This window comes from Lynx canadensis, chromosome B4, assembly GCF_007474595.2.
Source record: "Lynx canadensis isolate LIC74 chromosome B4, mLynCan4.pri.v2, whole genome shotgun sequence".
Lineage (NCBI taxonomy): Eukaryota > Metazoa > Chordata > Mammalia > Carnivora > Felidae > Lynx > Lynx canadensis.
The window spans coordinates 77,147,701-77,167,760 of record NC_044309.1 but is presented as its reverse complement, the minus strand read 5'-3'; the positions used below and the strand labels follow the sequence as shown (position 1 = coordinate 77,167,760).

Sequence of the window (20,060 nt, the reverse complement as noted above, 5' to 3'; positions counted from 1 at the left end):
CTCTGCTCCTACCTTGCCTGTGCTTGCTCTCTCTCTCTCTCTCTCTCAATAAATAAATAAAACTTTAAAAAAAAAAGCAGAAAAGAATTTTACACACACACACACACAAAAGAATACCATTAGGTGTTTTTTATTTTTCGATTTTAGGGATGCCTCCCCCCCATTCTTCATTTCATCTTATGTAAAAAACATTCTTTTGTATATTTTATGTAAGACATTAACATGGTTCCCCAAATCAAAACTATACAAAGGGTATATTTAAAACTGCATCACTGCTCTTCCCCCTTTTATTTCTGCTCTCTTCCCACCCACCGCTATAGACAACCAATCTCGCTAGTGTCTGGCTTATTCTTCTGCAGTTTCTTTTTGCAAAAATAAACATATACGTGGGTATTCTCTTATTTACCCTTCTTTTTTACAAAGAAGGTACCACATTATAGCTAGTTTTAGCTGACAGAGCTTCTGTTTACTCAATAATATGTCCTTGAAATCACACCTTATCACCCTAGCAGCTCCTTGCCTCCCATCCAAGTACTAACCAGGCCCGACCCTGCTTAGCTTCCGAGATCAGACGAGATCGGGCGGCGTGTTCAGGGTGGTGTGGCTGTAGACTCTAGCAGCTCTTTGTCATGCTGCTATTCAGATATGTAGTAAGTGCTCCGCTGTGCAAAAAGTGCCCTGGTTTATTCAAGCATATTCGTATGTATGAGCAGCTAGCTTGGAACCATTACAAACGATGCGACAATGAACTGTCTTGTGCTTCTGTACTTTCCTGTGGTTGGAAGCGTATCTTCAGGATGCAATTCTGGAGGTGGGAGTGCCGGGCCAAAAGGTAAATGCAGGTATAGTTTTGTCAAGTATTGCCAAATTCCACAAGAGTTGAACGCTTTGGCATCCCCATCAGCGATACGCAGGTATGTCTGTTTCCCCATGGCTTGCCCAACTGAATGTATTGTCAGACTTTTGGAGTCTTCGCAGACCTGATGTGTGAGAAGTGGTATCCCCCGGTAGTTTTAATTCGCATTTTGTGGACTGTGAGCGAGATTGAGCATGACGTCTAGGGCCATTTTTGCGTAGTAAAAATTATTTGCTTTCATAATTTTAAAGTTCCTGAGGAATTTGGGGAGGGTTGGCAGATATCCCCAGACTCGTCAAAGGATTCTGAGTTCAGGGATCGGTACGGGAAGCCTCCAGAAGTAGAAATGATCATTTTAGCGTGAGGAGACTTCAGAGGCAAACACGAGCTGTCCTGTAAAGTGCAGCCGAATTGCCTTTTTGAAACCTAGAGTTTCATGTTGTCCTTTTGTATCCCTCATTCAGTTCTTCCCGGAACTCGTTTGCCATTCTGCACCGTTCTCACCTTGGCTCTGTGTTAGGCCAGCTGGAGCTTCGTGAAAGTCCCCACTATCATTTACATATTTGCCTTTTCTTTCTTTGTCCAGTCTAGCTGATGTGGTAGGCAGAATAATGCCTCCTCTACCCTGCTCCCAGAGATCTCCCCGTCCTAGTACTCGCAACCTATTGGATGTGTTATGTTACAAGGCAAAGGGAAATTAAGGTTGCAGGTGGAATTAAGCTTGCTATCCAGCTGACCTTGAGATGTGGTTATTCTGGAGTATCTGGGTAGGGCCTGTGTAATCACAAGGGCCCTTAGAAGTGAAACTGGGAGACAAGAAAGTCAGGTCCGTTTCAGAAAGAGATTTGAACCAGCGTGGCCTCTCGAAGCTGGCGAAGGCAAGGGAACAGTTTCTCCCCGGGGGGCCTACAGAAAACGAACAAACAAACGAAACCCTGCCAACACCTTGGTTTTACCCAAGTGACACCCATTTGGGGCTTTTGTCCTCCAGAACCGGAAGATAAAAGTTTGTATTGTTTCAAACCACTAAATCTGTGGTAATTTGTCATGGCAGCAATAGGAAACTAATATGGCTGACGCGGGCCTGGCATTCTCCCACACAGTCTGCCCCAAAGGCCAGGAGAGGGAGGTGATGTGGAACTGGCCTTGGCAGTTCTGTTGAACTCCTACAAAGGGAAGTCTGTAGGGATGGAGAGGACTAAGGATGGAATTCTGGGGAAGTAAAAGGCAGCCAAGGAGCTCGAGATGGAGCAGCCAGAGGGTCAAAAAGACTCACAAGAAAAAGGAGGAAAGATCTCCAGAAGAGCGGTCAGAATCAGATAGTACACAGTTCATACAAAGAACGAAGCCTTGGGGCGCGTGGGTGGCTCAGTCGGTTAAGCGTCTGACTTCCACTCGGGTCATAATCTCACAGTTCGTGGGCTCGGGTCCCGCATTGGGCTCTGTGCTGACAGCTCAGAGCCTGGACCCTGCTTTGGATTCTGTGACTCCCTCTCTCTCTACTCCTCCCCGACTCACGCTCTGTCTCTCTCTCTCAAAATAAATAAACATTTAAAAAAATTAAAAAAACACACCAAAGAACAAAGCCTTTATATTTGGGAAGCAGGATATCCGTGGTGGTTTTGAGGAGAACAGTTTCAGGGAGGGCTGGCTACCCAATGAGAATGGATTGAGGAGTGAGTGGGAAGTAGGCAAAAAAAAAATGGATTTGATATTTTTAAGAGATTTGAAGGGAGGAAAAGAGCATAGTGATTTCAGGGGAAAGCAAAGCTAAGGTTTTTTGGTGTTTTTTGTTTGTTTTTACTGGAGGAAGGTGGTATGGATTTTAGGATATTTGGTTTTTTTTAATTTTTTTTTCCAACGTTTTTATTTATTTTTGGGACAGAGAGAGACAGAGCATGAACAGGGGAGGGGCAGAGAGAGAGGGGGACACAGAATCGGAAACAGGCTCCAGGCTCTGAGCCATCAGCCCAGAGCCTGACGCGGGGCTCGAACTCACGGACCGCGAGATCGTGACCTGGCTGAAGTCAGACGCTTAACCGACTGCGCCACCCAGGCGCCCCTGGATTTTAGGATATTTGAACACAAGGGGAAGATTGAAGATGCAAAAAGAGTGTGACTTGGCAGGAAAAAAAAGACTGGGAAGAAATGAATCCAGGGCCCAGGGCTGGCCTTGCAGATCTGGTCAGGAGAGGGCATCCGGTGGGGTTCTTAAATCTGTAGACCCGCTCAATGGCTCTCTGTTTGTGTTTCCCTCTGTGGAGTAGTAAAAGTCCTCTGCTGAGAGGAGAGGCGTGGCGATGTGGAAATGAGCATGGTCAAGGACGGGCGGGACCCTGTGGCAGCTGAGGGTACATTAGCAGTTTCTGAGCAGCCCTGAGAAGTCTAACTGGGGCTTGGGGCTCTCTCCTAAAGGCAGCAGAGGAGACAAATGAGTGGGATCGTTTGTACGTTTCACACAGATGGAGTGCTGCAGGTAAACGCTGAGTTAAGAGGAACCCCCTGTCCCCCAAGAAGCTTTGAGTCAGTCTGGGGCAGACAGATGAGTAAAGCAACAATGGCAGCACATGTGAACGTGACAGGAGGAGGCCTGGGCTCATAGGAGCCTGGATGAAGGACCTAAAGACCCAACTGGAGAATTAAGTTCATTTCGGAGAAAGTGACTTTTACGGGATATTGTAGAGAACTAGTCAATTTGAGGTGAAGAGAGGAGAGGGTAGGGCATTCCGGGCAGAGGGCACAGCGCGTGGAAAGGCTCAGAGGCAGAAGGTCCAGACAGCACAGTGTGTAGAGTCAGGGGTGGGAGTGGCCTGTAGAGAATCAAGCTGCAGGGCCAGTGGGGCCAGATCGCGAGAAAACGTTTATTTATTTTTGGGACAGAGAGAGACAGAGCATGAACGGGGGAGGGGCAGAGAGAGAGGGAGACACAGAATCTGAAACAGGCTCCAGGCTCTGAGCCATCAGCCCAGAGCCCGACGCGGGGCTCGAACCCACAGCCGCGAGATCGTGACCTGGCTGAAGTCGGACGCTTAACCGACTGTGCCACCCAGGCGCCCCGAGCCTTGCATTTTAACCTAAGGATTTTGAAGTTTCATCTGAAAACCATGAAAAGCCATCCAAAGGTTTGAGGCAGGAAGTGATTTAAAAAAAAATTTTTTTTTTACATTTATTTATTTTTGAGAGACAGAGAGAGACAAAGCACGAGCAGGGGAGGGGCAGAGAGAGAGAGAGAGAGAGAGAGAGAGAGAGAGACAGAATCTGAAGCAGGCTCCAGGCTCTGAGCTCTCAGCACAGAGCCTGTTGCGGGGCTTGAACTCAAGAACTGCGAGATCATGACCTGAGCCAAAGTCAGAAGCTTAACCAACTGAGCCACCCAGGCGCCCCCAGGTGGCACCATTTTTACCTAATTCTTACACTTTCAGACATACCTGTCCTCCAGGTATGGATGTGTATTCGCTGTGTGTGCAAAAGGCAAATATTTTTTATGAAATTTACTCAGGATCCCAGAAGGCCTCCTTCCCAGAATACGAAGGGAAGAAAATAAAAGCACAGTAGCAAAAAGGGGGGCCGACAGGTTATTGATTTATTGATTGTGGCCACGTTCTCCAGTGTTTTCTCTCACTTTCAACATTTGGGCAGATGAGGTTGCATCCATTGGTAAGTAGTTTGGTATATGGCAACATTTATATTTATAAGTAAATATTATGGGGTCACCTGGGTGGCTCAGTCGGTTAAGGGTCCAACGTCGGCTCAGGTCATGGTGTCACAGTTCATGAGTTCAGGCCCCGCATCGGGCTCTGTGCTGACAGCTTAAAGCCTGGAGCCTGTTTCAGATTCTGTGTCTCCCTCTCTCTGCCCCTCTCCCACTCATGCTCTGTCTCTTTCTCTCAAAAACAAATAAACATTATAAATATTATGTATTTTAATATTGCACTCTTGGCTTTTAAAAAAGTTTTTAGCTTTTTTTGTCCTTAAGCTGTGGCAGACAATAAAATTTAAAAGAAACGCTTCCTCTGAGACCAGAGCAAATAATCCGTTCCCATAACCTGAGAGGTGAGATAGAATTTGAACTGAGTGCTGCTGTTTTTACAGTTCTAATACTGTCTACTTAGCCTGACAGGTAAAATGTGAGCCAAGATTAGAGGGATTTGGGAAATCACATCTGTATCTTTAGCGCTCTGTGTAGAAGTTCTTTGCAGCATCTCCTGTAGGTGTCAAACATTTTATTGTTAGGTGCAAACATGAGGGCTTTGTCAAGTTATTTTTTACGGGAGATTTCTTTAACAGTATACTGAGTCTCCAGAAAAACATTAGGGTGTATAGTAATCCAGCCGATTGGAATTCTAGGACTGCATTTATAGAAGTAAAATATCTTGGGGCGCCTGGGTGGCTCAGTCGGTTGAGTGACCGACTTCGGCTCAGGTCATGATCTCCTGGTCCATGAGTTCGAGCCCCGCATCGGGCTCTGTGCTGACAGCTCAGAGCCTGGAGCCTGCTTGGGATTCCATGTCTCCCTCTCTCTCTGCCCCTCTCCTGCTCATGCTCTCTCTCTCTCTCTCTCAAAGAATAAATAAACATTAAAAAAAATTAAGAAAGAAGTAAAATATCTTTTCTTATAGACAAATTAACTTTATTCTGTTCCTCTCACGATTGCTTAAGGAGGCCGGGCCCCAACCCAAGTAAGGGACCATGTGAAGAACTCCAGCGCTCACGGCAAACAGTTTGAAGTTTACAAAGCACTGTTTGCATTTATGTCCTGCATGCTCACGAGAATCCTGGGAGATGTAAGCAGTGTTCTCTTTTTAAGTGAACAAGTGAATTAGTAAGACGCAATGTTAGTACGATTAGATTCAATTAGATTCAGTTAGTAAGATTCAGACGTTCTCACTCCGAACCCCATCCTTTCCCTGCTGGCCTACACAGCAGGGAGAAGTGTTGAGGTGTCTGTTGACAGTCCCAAGTGCGAAGTTGAGCGACCTCAGTTCAACTCAGGAAGCTGAGTAGCTGCCTTCATAATTTGAGTTGCAGGAATGGCTAAAGTGTTTTGGAAATTAGGAGCTTGAAGGCAGTGGGTGTTGGAGGCATGGAGACCAGTTTGAAGCATTTTCTGGCATGAGAGATTGTGTCTTAGATCAGACATTGGTGCCTTCCTAGGAAACCACTTCTTTGTGCCTCAGGAAAATTATTTGCTGAGTTATCGTTTTTCCATCCTAGGTTATTGGGGTGAATTGAGAGAAGGAAGGCAAAGAAAGCTGAGTCAGTTGCAAAAGGAGTGTTTTTCTACTACTCTATCTACATGTCGTATCTTCCCCTCACCCTGGAGCTATTTTGCTGCCGACACCCTGAATCATGCATTACCTAGCAAGTTCCTGCACGCGTGGTTTGTGATTCGAGCTGTCCACACTCAATCTATACATGTAATCATCCAGGGCTTAGTTCTCAAACTAAGATGGCGGCTGTGGAAAGGAGGTAGAAGGGGCCATCTAAGAGGTATGGAGAAGAGGATTTGATGATGAATTAATCGGTAACTACTCTGGGAGCACCTGCTATGTAGTAAGCACTGTGTCTGGCCTGTGCACTAATACCCACAAGTGTATTAGTGAATGTCGAGGGATTTCTCAAAGAGGAAGCTTCTTGAAACAGCCAGCAAATGCTTTCTAGAAGGGCGTCTCTTTATCTGGTCCTTGGGAAATAATCCTAGGTGTTGAAGAAATTAGCAAGTGTCACTTGTTTAGGGAAGGACACGGTGGCGGTGGCGAGTTTTGTTTTTGACATGTTAAATTCTCAATGTCAAAGGAATGGCAAAAGTGTGAGGTTTAAGAATCTCTTCCACACGGGTGATAGCTCACAAGCTAGGAGTATAAGCAAGGCTCGAGGGATGAAACACACACTGAATGAGTCTCGGGGACCATTCATAGTGAAATGGTAGAGAAAGGAGACAGAAATACAGAGACGTGGGTTTGAAGAGACCTCAAGAAGCATCACAACATTGTGGGGAGGGCTGGGCTTTGGAATCAGGTAAGTTTCACGGGCATACTGGTGTGATCACTCAGTAAGTGGCTTTGGGCAAGTCACATTGACCATTTGTCACGGGCCCTTTCTCGTTTGTCAATTGCAGGTAATGTATCTGCCTTATAGAGTTATGAGTATTCTATGAAATAATTGTGTAAAAACTTGGTGCCTGGCATAAAGAAGGCATGTAATAAATGAAAGTTTTTATTATTAGCTATTAGAGTCTTGGAATAGAAGGATCATTCCAAGGAGAAGGTTGACATCAGTGTCGGACCCATTTTAAAGATTGAGAAGGACACAGCCTGAATTAAGGCTGTGAGAGGTTTTTACTTTTAGAACGGTAAATTCTGAATGGCAATTGTCCTTGTTTGTATGTAATTCTCTACAGGTTCCCCAAATTTCCTTTAGGAATAAAATAATAACTTGCTTGGCCAGCAAATTCCTATGTTTTATTTTTTGTTTGTTTGTTGTTGTTGTTTTGTTTGCTTTTTCTGTTTCCAAATGAGCTAGAAATTGGGAATATTGGCCCCTCTACGTTCATTTCCTGTATCCTCAATCATCATGTCCTCTGTTCTTGATTCTGGCAGTTCCATGGATCAGGGACTTCTGATTATTCTTTTCTTATTTTGTAAGGATTTTATTTTTAAGTAATCTCTGCACTCAACGTGGGGCTCTAACTCCCAACCCTGAGACCAAGAGTCACATGCTCCTCCGGCTGAGCCAGCCTGGCGCCCTTGGTTTTTCTTTAATGTAGCCTGAATGCTTTTGGTTTTAGGTATTGAAGGAGTTCAAGTGACACTTACGGGACAGTTTTCTTTTTAGCTTTTGTTGGCACTAGGCTCCTTGATCATTACGCTCCCAATTGCATTAACAGATTAATGGGAATTGAATTTCAGTTAAGTTCTAGGTCTTCTAAAGCAATACCAAAGGGGAAGGCTTATGTTAAGGGTTAAGAGTACACAAGGTACTATTATGCAATATTTGCTTCACTCGCTATCCAAGTATGAAATATGTAGGAATTCAGAAGAAGCAATTAGAATATGAAAACACTTAGGAACAGAGTGTTTTATAATACAAACATAAGAAATTTCCATGGTATTTGGTTTGGTTTGCCATTAAAATGAAGTACGGGGCTCATGGGTCCAGGGACTTAACAAGATTAGGAAGAGGCCTGGTGTAAGTAGCAGCCATCCCCAAATCCTCCTTGCAGTCTCTCGTACCCAGCCCTGCCTGCCTTCAGTTCCTTGAACACATTGTGTTTCCTCCTTTTATTTGTGTGTGGTACCAGCTGTTCTGTTAGGCTGAAATACTAATACCCTCTGGAATTCAGCTCGGATGTCACTTCCTCAAGGAAACTTCTGATCCTCCCCTCCCTCCCCCACCCCAGGGCTGCCAATTCCATTTTCCTGGTGCCTGGTGCTTCTTCCTCCTAGCTAGCATTTATCACCGCCTATGCCTCTGCTCCGTGAGGGCAGAGAACAAGTCTAGCTTATTCAGGGCTCTAAGCCAAGCACCAAGGGTGGAGTACACAGTAGGCACTCAATAACTGTCGAATGAAGTTTAACAGTTATTTGTTAAGTACCAAATGCTTCACTTCATTAATTCCTCTCAGTAACCCTTGAGGTAGATATTATCCTCATTAACAGATGAGGAAAGTGGCACTAGAAAGGGAAGCAAAACACAAGAGAATCTTAAAGATAGAGAACAAACCGGGGGTTGATGGAGGGAGGTGGGTGGGGGGATGGGCTAGGTGCCTGATGGGTATTAAGGAGGGTACTTGTGAGGAGCATTGGGTGTTACATGTAAGTGATGAATCACTGGGTTCTACTCCTGAAACCAATTTGGACTGTATATGAACTGACTAAAATACAAATAATAATAATAATAATAATAATAATAATAATAATAATAAAGAAGGTGACACTAGAGAAATAACTTGCCCAAGGTCTCACAGTCAACAGATGACACAACCAGGACTTGACCTAAGTCACTTGGATGCCAAACCAGTGTCATTTTGTCTTTTATCTTCCTCGTTGCATGCAACTATCCTAGTGAAAAGTCAGGGTTCTCAGCACGGTACTATGTTATCTACCACCCGGAAGCAAACAGGGTCTGATCAAAATGCAGCGATGTGCCCATAACGAGCATTTGCGGCGTGCCTTCTCAGCCTCCCTTCCCACTTTCCCCCAGCCTTGTTTCATTTGGAGGATATGCAAGTCTCCTTGTCTCCGTTCACAAGGGTCTGGGTGTGCTCAGCCCCGGGGATGAAGCACTGTGACCTTTACTTGAGCCAAATCAGCCTAATCCATTTGGTCTAAACATTATGACTGGTTCGAGAATGGACTTGTGACCCCAGATTGTCAACAAGAGCCAGCTGAGACTCAGTGCAGAAATTGGGTGGAGCATTCGCAAAATAGCTTTGATCTTTCCAACTGGCCTTGGCCCTGGGGAAGCATGAAGATTGGCATCACTCTCACAGACTCACCACCTGGTAGGGCAGTCAGGAAGGGCAGATGTGACATCTGATCACATCAGCTGAGCCCTGCTCAAGCTGTGCGGGAGGCTTTCTGCCCCTGTGCTTTTCACTAATTTGAGTCTGAAGGTCTTTCTTCTGCTTATGCCTTTTTTTTGGTTGAACAGTCACGTCACTTGCAATCGAAGGAATCCTAACCAACACAGGACCCAAAAGACATTGGACCCGTTTTACCTTTTCCGGTTTCCATTTTGCATGGGCTTAGGTCACTTCCACAGGCTGTCGGAATGACCACAAACGTGTATCTTCTGGCCTGTGGAGGAAAGCAGTGGGGAGGTGCTATGGCAGCCATGATGTCAAGACAGGTCTTGTAGTTTCGGGAATTAGGGCTTCTTAGACTTGCTCGGGAACTCGTGGAATGTAAGAAACTTTATTTATTTCTCCACAGAAAGGATCAGCTTTGCCACACCACTTAGACAAGAGGGAATTGATAAGAATGTACCTAGTACATTGTGCTATATGGCATTCCTTTCAACATGCTGATAACATTTCAGCATGTCAACCTGTGGTTTTTCATATTTCTCAAGCACTGGACTACCTTAACCGATAGTGAAGTGGGGTGGTTAAGGAGGTCCCTACTTTGGAGCGACTGCAGAGGGAGGAGATCCCTGTTCTAGAGCTCAGAAGGCCTTAGGTAACTATCCTAACCTCACCATAACAGTAACTGTCTTTATGTTCAAGAGAGTTAGAATCGTTATGTTTCCTTCCTTTTTGCTTTATGAATGTTACAAGTGGAGGTCTTTGGACTTGAACTTTTCAAAATCCATTCTGATCCTCCCTCTGCTTTCTGTAAGCAATTACCTGGCTCTAGAAACATAAATCTGTATGTTCAAATAGCTTAATTTTCCCCTTCCAGACATTAAAAAAAAAAGAAAAAAATGAAGCCAAGCCAGCAAAGACATAAACCATTTATTTCCATTCCTAAAATCTACATGAACGTATTGATTTGATAATTAAAATAGTCCTTTTGTAAAGTCATCTCAGAAAATATACTAAATTTATTAAAATACATACAGACTATTGCTGAAAACGCTATTCTTAAACCCTCTGACCAACCTAACACTTCAGAGGTTCCCAGAGTGGCAAAGAACAAAGAAATCATCTTGGGACAAGAGGGGACATTTGGTCAGAATTATCTCCAAAATATGTGTCTACTTCTTGACAGATTCACAGATTGCCTGGGTTATAGGGGTTCTTACAAAATATGCCTAATTACCCAAGGTTTTCCTAATTACAGTGGCCCTTTTCCTTGCCTACAATTTAAGACATCCAGCAAAGTATATGCCACGTAATCAGGAAAATGGAGTCAAGAACCTTAAGTATCTCAACTATTTTTATGGACATACTAACGGGTCAAGCACACTCTTCACCTTAAGAGTTGAAGACTGGAATGCAGGAAAACAAATGTGGGTGGAATACTGGAGAAAACACAGTAAAGCTGGGCAGAACTAGGTGTGGCATCCTGGTCCATTAATTTTGAAAACCAGCCCCGAGATCCTAAGAACAACACATGCATTCAGCTTTCTTTCTGAAAAAATCTGGGCTGTTCAGATTAGGATTTTCGCCTGGGTAGGATTTCTTTATTCAATTTGTGAGTTATTAAGATCTTGTCACGTCTCCCCTTTCAAAGTCTTCTTTTGAGTGATTTGATGGCTTATTAGCACCACGCTCTCAAAAAGCGGGTACAATTAAAATCCGTCAGGTAACCATGTAAGTTGTGGGGCGCCTGGGTGGCTCAGCCGGTTAAGCGGCTGACTTGCGCTCAGGTCATGATCTCATGGTTCGTGAGTTCAAGCCCCACATTGGCTTCTCTGCTCTCAGCACAGAGCCTGCCTCAGATCCTGTCTCCTCCTCTCTGCCCTCCCCTACTTGTGCTTGCTCTCTTTGTCTCTCAGAAATAAAACATGAAAAAATTATAAAAATCTATGATATTAAAAGACAAAAAAGACGGCTGGGAGGATTTTGAAGTTACAGACTTAAGTTTGGGGATAATGGTAAACTTCAATTATGAAAGCCCAGTGTTTCCTTTTAAGGGAGAGTCCTGTTTTGCGTTTGCTTTGGTTTTGATCCTCTGGGAGCCAACAGAAAATGGCTAAATGGGTTATCACATAAACTTCTAGGGATGAAATTCAACTTTACTTAAAAAGAAAAAAAAGGTTTCCTTTCTCCCAATTAGTATTGTGAGTGTAAATAAAACTGTAGCCTTAAGCCATCTGAGCCACGCAGCTCTCCGCCCCTGCTCCTGCTATTTCACAGCATATCCACAGATGTGAGGGCGCACCAGCTCCACGGGCAGTGGCGCCTGGAGGTGCTGCAGCTCAAGTTTAGAGAAGCGCGCCCGTTCCAGGGCCTTCCAGCTCTCTCTGGTCAGGTTGCACCCATCAAACAGCAGGTACCATGCAGGATCCAGGACTTGTTGCCAGAAGTAATTCCAAGTTGAGCTCTCAGCGGCTACATGCTCCAGGAAGTAGAAAGCCCCTCCCTGAGAAACAAACAAACAAACAAACAAACCCCGTGTATTGGTTTTGTCAGAACAGGTTTATAAGATGACTGAAGAATCTTCGATTTCAGTGGCCCCAGAGGCTAACTTCATGAAAAGGCATGGATAAATTAAAACCTGCTAAGGCACCATTTTGGCCAATAGTCTCACCTTCTGTCAAATTTTATACAGAGCTGCCAATTTCAGGCAATTAACACATATTTTCTGATCATATAGGGGCGCCTGGGTGGCTCAGTCAGTTACGTCTGACTCTTGGTTTTGGCTCAGGTCACGAGCTCACGGTTAGTGGGATTGAGCCCCACGTTGGGCTCTGTGCTGACAGCAAGGAGTCTGCTTGGGATTCTCTCTTCCTCTTTCTCTCTCTCTTTCTCTCTCTCTCTCCCCCCCCCTCCTGTGCATGCACACTCTCTGTCAAATAAACGTTAAAAAATTCATATTATGTGAATATCTATTTTTTCCCTAAAACTAGGATTAGAATGTACATTCTCTTTTGTAACCTGCTTTGTTTATGTATTCGAATATTATTCTAAAACATGATTTAAAAACTTTTCACACAACATTGCACACCACTGAAGGTACCATGTCTCCTTTGACCATTCTCATTGAAGTTATTTCCAGTTTTTCATCATTATAAATACTATCACAGTGAATAGCCTTGTCCGTACATCTCTGTGACAACCTCTAATTATTTCCAAAAAAATAACTTGCTAAAAAGTGTAACTGCTGAGTCCAAAGTCTGTGCCTTCTTAAACTGTTGGTACAGGTGGTCAAATTGCCCTACGGAAGAGTCATAGCAAGTTTACATTCATACTAGCAATGCATATGAATGCCCATTTCCAATAAACTCTTCTCAATCCTTTTTTCCTCTGTATCCTTGGCAAGCTGATGGGTAAAATGGTATTTCATTTTCAATAATGTGTACATCTTTAATATCGTTAATATAGATAACATCTTTCGCTAAACCTTATTGGCGATTTGGATTTCTTCTCTTCCGATTTGTCTGTTATGTCCTTCATCAGTTTTCTAGTAGGGTGTTGGGTTTTTCTTACTGCTTAGTGGGGGCATTTAGTATAATAAGGCAACATATACTACAAATGTCTCCCCCAGTTTGTTGTTTGCCTTTTAATGGCACATTTTTTTTAACTTCTACTTTTATTTAAAAACAAAAATTTGGGGGTGCCTGGGTGGCTCAGTCAGCCCAACTCTTGATTTTGGCTCAGATCAGGATCTCACAGTTAGTGGGATCGAGCCCTGCATGGGGCTCCATGCTGACAGCATGGTGCCTGCTTGGGATTCTCTGTCTCTGTCTCTCTCTGTCCCTCCCCTCCTGTCTCAAAATAAATAAACTTTACATACATACATACAAAAAAAATTTTTTTTTACTTCATCTGAGAATTGCTCTTGGGTTCTGTTTTGCAAACCTGTGGGAGAGTCTGAATCCACACCCAGCATTGCCTGAGACCGAATAAGCATGTCTTACACTTTTGTACCATTGTCACAAGGATGTAAATGATATGATGAATTAAAATACTGAAGCATCAGCCCGTGGACACCGCCAAGTCAGCATCGTGAAAGTCTCCCCTCCCCCAGCCATCATGTCTAAGTCAGAATCTACTAAAGAGCCTGAACAGCTACAGAAGCTTTTCATTGGAGGTTTGAGCTTTGAAACAACCGATGAGCATCTGAGGAGCCAGATGGGGAATGCTCACGGGCTGTGTGGTAATGAGAGACCCAAACACCAAACGCTCCAGAGGCTTTGGGTTTGTCACCTATGCCACTGTGGAGGAGGTGGACGCAACCGTGAATGCAAGGCCACACAAGGTGGATGGGAGAGTTGTGGAACCAAAGAGAGAGAGAGAAGATTCTTAGAGACCTGGTGCGCACTTAACCGTGAAAAAGATTTTGGTCGGTGGCATTAAAGAAGACGTTGAACAACATCACCTGAGAGATTATTTTGAACAGTAGGGGAAAACTGAAGTGATTGAAATCATGACTGACCGAAGCGGTGGCAGAAAGAGAGGCTTTGCTTGTGTGACGTTTGATGACCGTGACTCTGTAGACAAGATTGTCATTCGAAAATACCAGACTGTGAACGGCCACGACTGTGAAGTCAGAAGAGCCGTATCTCAGCAAGAGATGGCCAGTGCTTCGTCCAGCCAAAGAGGTCGAGGTGGTTCTGGAAACTTCGGTGGTGGTCACAGAGGTGGTTTTGGTGGGAATGACAACTTTGGTCGTGGAGGAAACTGCAGTGGGCAAGGTGGCTTTGGTGGCAGTCGAGGTGGCAATGGATACAGTGGCAGTGGGGATGGCTGTCACGGATTTGGTAATGATGGAAGCAACTTTGGAGGTGGCGGAAGCTATAATGATTTTGACAATGACAACGGCCAATCTTCAAACTTTAGACCCAGGAAAGGAGGCAATTTGGGGGGGCGGAAGCTCTGGCCCCTGTGGTGGTGGAGGCCAGTACTCTGCCAAACCACAAACCCAGCGTGGCTATGGTGGTTGCAGCAGCAGCAGCTATGGCAGTGGCAGAGGTTTAAAAAAATATTTTTATTTTATTTTATTTTTTAATTTTTTTTGTAATGTTTATTTATTTTTGAGACAGGGAGGGACAGAGCATGAACGGGGGAGGGTCAGAGAGAGGGAGACACAGAATCTGAAACAGGCTCCAGGCTCTGAGCTGTCAGCACAGAGCCCGACGCGGGGCTCGAACTCACAAACCGTGAGATCATGACCTGAGCCGAAGTCGGACGGTTTTAGGTTTTAATTGCTACCAGGACACAAAGCTTAGCAGGAATGAAGAGCCAGAGAAGTGACAGGGAAGCTACAGGTTCCAACAGATTTGTGAACTCAGCCAAGCACAGGGGTGGCAGGGCCTAGCTGCTACAAAGAAGACACGTTTTAGACAATACTCATGTGTATGGGCAAAAAACTCGAGGACTGTATTTGTGACTAATTGTATAACAGGGTATTTTAGTTTCTGTTCTATGGAAAGCATAAAGCATTCCAACAAAGGTTTGTTTTTTTTTAAAATTTTAAGTGTTTATTTTTGAGAGAGGGAAGGAGACAGAGTGCAAGCAGGGGAGGGGTGGAGAGAAAGGGAGACACAGCAGCTGAAGCAGGCTCCAGGCTCTGAGCTATCTGCACAGAGCCTGATGCAGGGCTCGAACCCACAAAGCATGAGATCATGACCTGAGCCGAAGTCGACACTTAACCGACTGAGCCACCCGGGAGCCTCCCAACAAAGGGTTTTAGTGTAGATTTTTTTTTTTTTGCACCCCTGCTGTTGATTGCTAAATGTAATAGTCTCATCATGACACTGAATAAATGTCTTTTTCAAAAATAATAATAAATAATAAATTATAATAAATAATATTATATATAATATTAATATAAATAATAATATATAATATATTGCATATATAATATATAATATATAAATAATACATAATAATTAATAATAATTAATAATAAAACGCTGAAGCATCAAAAGCATTACTGAAGTCTCGGTACCATTGTGTCATTAGGTATTTTATTAGGTGGATGTGATACGTAAGTCACTGTCATGTAGGAATTAGCAACTGCTGCTTTCATCTAGGGCAGTCCTATAGATGTAGGTGAAGTATAGACACAGTGGAGGGTATAGATTATCAGGGGGATTTCAGAAGTCTCCTACCTATCTACCTCTTTGGGAAGTAAGGGGAAAGGGACCTCCAAATCCCCTCCAAAACCTGTGGTGACGGCCACACTCTTCTTAGCCTCTTCTATCTACCCTAATCTTGCCTATCCCAAGCAGAGAGCTTAGAGGTGGGAGTTTCCCATTTCTGTGGGTAAGTATAAGACAGGAATGTAAGTATAAGTTCAGGAATGGAAAACTTGGAATTTCCTGATTGGGTAAAAAAAAAAAAAAAAAAATCCATAGACTAGAGCAGGAGAGAAAGGAGACCCATGGAGGCCAGTGTTACCCCAAGGGTCACACAGGTTTAAGCTAGAGATAGATGCCTGTCACCCATTCAGGTGACTATTGAATAGACAGCTGGATATGCAGATTTGGGATTAGAAGAAAGATCTGGGCTAGATATTTAGATTTTGAAACCATCTCCACCCCCAACACACTCACGCTCTGTCTCTCTCTCTCTGTCTCTCTCCAAACAAACAAACAAACAAAAATAATAAATAATAAATAAAAGGAAGTGAGACCTACTAGCTGTGTAACCTTGGGCAAATTTCTTAACCTCTCTGAGTCTGTTTCCTCAAAACAACATGAAGACAGTATCTGCTTTAAAGGACTGTTGTGAAGGTTAAATGACAATGTAATAAAGCTCCTGGTTATATTCAGTAGAGAGTAGAAGGCTACAAAGAATGTGATCTCCTTAAGGCTACAAAGAATGTGATCTCCTTAAGAGTGCTATTAAAACGGGGGTCAGAATTACTTGTTTTGTAGGGATAACACTGTAAGCAAAACATTTGCTAACATTGCCCAGTTAGTGCCCAGTCTCAGGACTCAAAAACCCAGCATTTGGGTATAAGAGGGAGAACTTTTTCATTTACTATTTTGATGTTGGCCTATCCTTGAACCAAAGACAGAATTATATCATTGCCTGTAAACTCCATCTCAAGTCCTTTTCTTCCTGAGGAACTTTCTCTACTAGAAAATAAAACTGGGGATTACAGAGCATCCTGTTCTACTAGAGCAGTGAATTCAAATGTTGAGACATCCATACTTTATCTATGTTCAACTATGTTTAGAATAAAACTATTAAAAAATAATAAAGGTAATAGGTAAAAATTACATGCAAGTATAAAGAATTCCAAACAATACCAAAAGATATAAAATGAAAAGTATGGGAATGCAAACTGGTGCGGCCACTCTGGGAAACAGTATGGAGGTTCCTCAGAAAACTAAAAATAGAACTACCCTATGACCCAGCAATTGCACTACTAGGCATTTATCCAAAGGATACACTTGTGCTGTTTCGAACGGACACATGCACCCCCGTGTTTATAGCAGCGCTATCAACAATAGCCAAAGTATGGAAAGAGCCCAAATGTCCATCGATGGATGAATGGATAAAGAAGATGTGGTATAATTATACAATGGAGTATTACTCAGTAATCAAAAAGAATGAAATCTTGCCATTTGCAACAACGTGGATGGAACTGGAGGGTATTATGCTAAGTGAAATTAGTCAGAGAAAGACAAAAATCATATGACTTCACTCATATGAGGACTTTATGAGACAAAACAGATGAACATAAGGGAAGGGAAACAAAAATAATATAAAAACAGGGAGGGGGACAAAACAGAAGAGACTCATAAATATGAAGAACAAACTAAGGGTTACTGGAGGGGTTGTTGGAGGGGGGATGGGCTAAATGGGTCAGGGGCACTAAGGAATCTACTCCTGAAATCATTGTTGCACTATATGCTAACTAATTTGGATATAAATTTTAAAAAATAAAAAATTAAATTAAAAAAAAAAGTGATTCTTCCCCTGCATCCAATCCCATTCCCAAGAGGTAACCATTGTTAATAGTTTTTTGTCTGTCATTTCCTTTAACATATATACACATGCGTATATATGTGTACATATATGTGTGTGTACATATATATACATACATATATATGTATATCCCACACTTTAACATATATACATATGCATATATGTGTGTATGTATATGTGTATACACATATATACATATACATATATATGTATATCCCACACATATATATGTGTATGTGTGTGTATGTATATATACACATACATACATATGTATATCCCATGCACTTATACTCTACCTAATTGTCTATGCTTTGATTGCTTTTTTTCATTTAACATGATCTCTTAGGGATTTTTTCCATATCAACATAGGTAACCCTTCCTTGTTCTTTGTAACAACTGCACAGAATTCTTCTATACTCTGTGACCGTTTACTTGAATGGCCTCCTGTCGATGGACATGTAGGCTATTTCCAATTTATGCTATTATAAATACTCTAACGAATATCTTTGCATATGGCCACGTTTTTGCATATTTGTGCAGTATAACTATGGGATAAATTATTGGAGAAAAGACTCTGCGCACCTTTTGATATTTTGATAAATTTTGATATTATCAAATTACCCTCGAAAGAGGGCACTTCCTCCAATGTAAAGGAAGATGTCCTGCCTCCCAAAACCATAATACCATATTGGCCTTAAAAGCCTCTGATAGTATTAATAGGTAAAAATGGTATCTGGCTTTATTTTGTTCTTTAATTACGTGTAAGGTTGAGCATTTTTATCACATAATTGGCTATTTTTAAAAAATTATTTATTTATTTTGAGAGAGAGTGGGGGGGGGGGGGGGGGGGAGAGAGAGAGAGAGAGAGAGAGAGAGAGAGAGAGAGAGAATATCCCAAGCAGGCTCCCCACTGTCAGCATGGAGCCCTTCTGAGGGCTCCATTTCACCGACTGTCAGATCATGACCTGAGCAGAAGTCAAGGTGAAGCTCAACCAACTGGGCCACCCAGGCCCCCAGCGTATAATTGGCTATTTTTATTTATATTTCCATTCCTGCTGTTTGCCTATTTTTCTCTTGTGTTTTTCTTATTGTTTTAAAAAAAAATCCTACTGATCTTTTGATTTGTAATGTCTTTTAATATGAAGGAAGTTAACCTTTTTTGTCTATCATCCCTGGCAAATACTTCTATGTTTTTGTACTTTACTGTGGTTATAGTATTTTTTTCCTCTGTCGAAGTGTTACACTTTTTGTGTATTCAGAATCAGTCTTTCCCTTTATAGCTTCTTCCCAACTCTAAGATTCTACAAAATTCAACAGTGCCTTCTCTCCTAGTTGCCCTTTTTATGTTTGAACGTCCGATCCACCTGAAATTGATAGAACTAACTACCCTTGGTGATAGTGGTTGCCACTAACCAGTCCCCCTTGCACCGCCTTACTCACCGGCCTCAGCACTCGGCACACCTCCTGGAGGATCTGCTCCTGGTTCTGCACGGAGCACAGGACCAGGGTGCAGACCACCACATCCACGGAGCCATCGGCCACCTGCTGCATGTTCTCCCCCGCAGCCACCACGAAGCGCTCGAACTGCAGGTGTCGGTTCTCGGCGACGCTCTTGATCAAGAACTTCTCAAAGTTGGGGTTGGGGTCGATACAAGTCACCCTGCATCCAGCCGGGTAGAACTTGAAGTTGGCCCCGGTGCCGCAGCCCACTTCCAGCAGAGAGAGCTTCCCGGAGGGGCCCGCAAACTCGGCCAGGTTGCTGAAGAGCTCGCGCTTCTTGCTCGCCATCTGTTCGTTGTACATCACGGTGAACCTCCGCAAGAAGTAGGGGAACCATTTTTTGCATATCTGGTTCCACAAGCCCAGAAGGTTCAGCAGGAACATGGGAAATAGCAGGATGCCGATGGCCAGCCGGAGGGTAAAGATGATAAGCGCCATCACCAACAAGAGAAAAAGATCAACGGGTTAGAGACCCAGCAACCAGACTCCTTTATTGCAGGAGGTAGGCTTCTAGCCAGAGCCAATCCGCTGCGGAGGAAAGAAGAACTGGCCGGGCTAGAGAGACACAGCTCAAGTCAAATCGTGGGCGAGAGGCCCATTTCACCTAATTAATAGGCGCTGGGCAAAAGATTCAGCTTCGTTTTCATGAAGCGAAGTGAGAAATTTCCCAGCTTCTCCTTAGAAGGAAAGTTGATTACAGTCCCTTCTTCCAGATCTATTGCTGCTTCTCCTTCTCTGGGTTTGGAAACTAGCGCTGGTTTCCTGCTGGAGTTTTATATGCACGCTGCTCTCGTACACACCCCATCCGGGTCCTCCAATGACATCTGCAAAGAAAACAGAACCCGTGGGTGGAGCCTGGCTAAACCGTACTAGGAGGCTGCTGCCAAGTGACCGCCTCCTGTCACCCTTTGGTCCCTCTCCTCCCCCAGCCCTGTTTTTAAAAAGAGGAAATGAGAAGACACGCTTGCCTGACCACAGTTAACGAGAGTTTCCCCCCTTTCGCATTCTGGATTGAGGCTCTCAGACGTTCATAACTCAACAGGATTATTTTTGAGTCACAGTTCTGGGCTTCCCATTTTTTTAAGGGCAAGTTTCAACTTCAAATTGTGCGTGACGGCTCCGTCACTCAGCTCATTTAGATAAAAATAGTCCCCA

General features: G+C 43.5%; 1 protein-coding gene and 1 pseudogene across 1 annotated transcript; one reads left to right on the top strand and one right to left on the bottom strand.

Moving 5' to 3' along the window:
• Positions 1 to 10,293: 10,293 nt before the first annotated feature.
• METTL7A (methyltransferase like 7A) lies at positions 10,294 to 19,679 on the bottom strand. Its single transcript, XM_030322592.2, has 2 exons — positions 18,846 to 19,679; positions 10,294 to 11,883 (listed from the first exon to the last, which is right to left on the bottom strand). Exons 1-2 carry the CDS (start codon positions 19,341 to 19,343, stop codon positions 11,647 to 11,649), a joined length of 735 nt encoding a protein of 244 aa, XP_030178452.1. The 5' UTR covers positions 19,344 to 19,679; the 3' UTR covers positions 10,294 to 11,646.
• On the top strand, positions 13,437 to 14,853 carry LOC115518034 (annotated as a pseudogene).
• Positions 19,680 to 20,060: the final 381 nt, after the last annotated feature.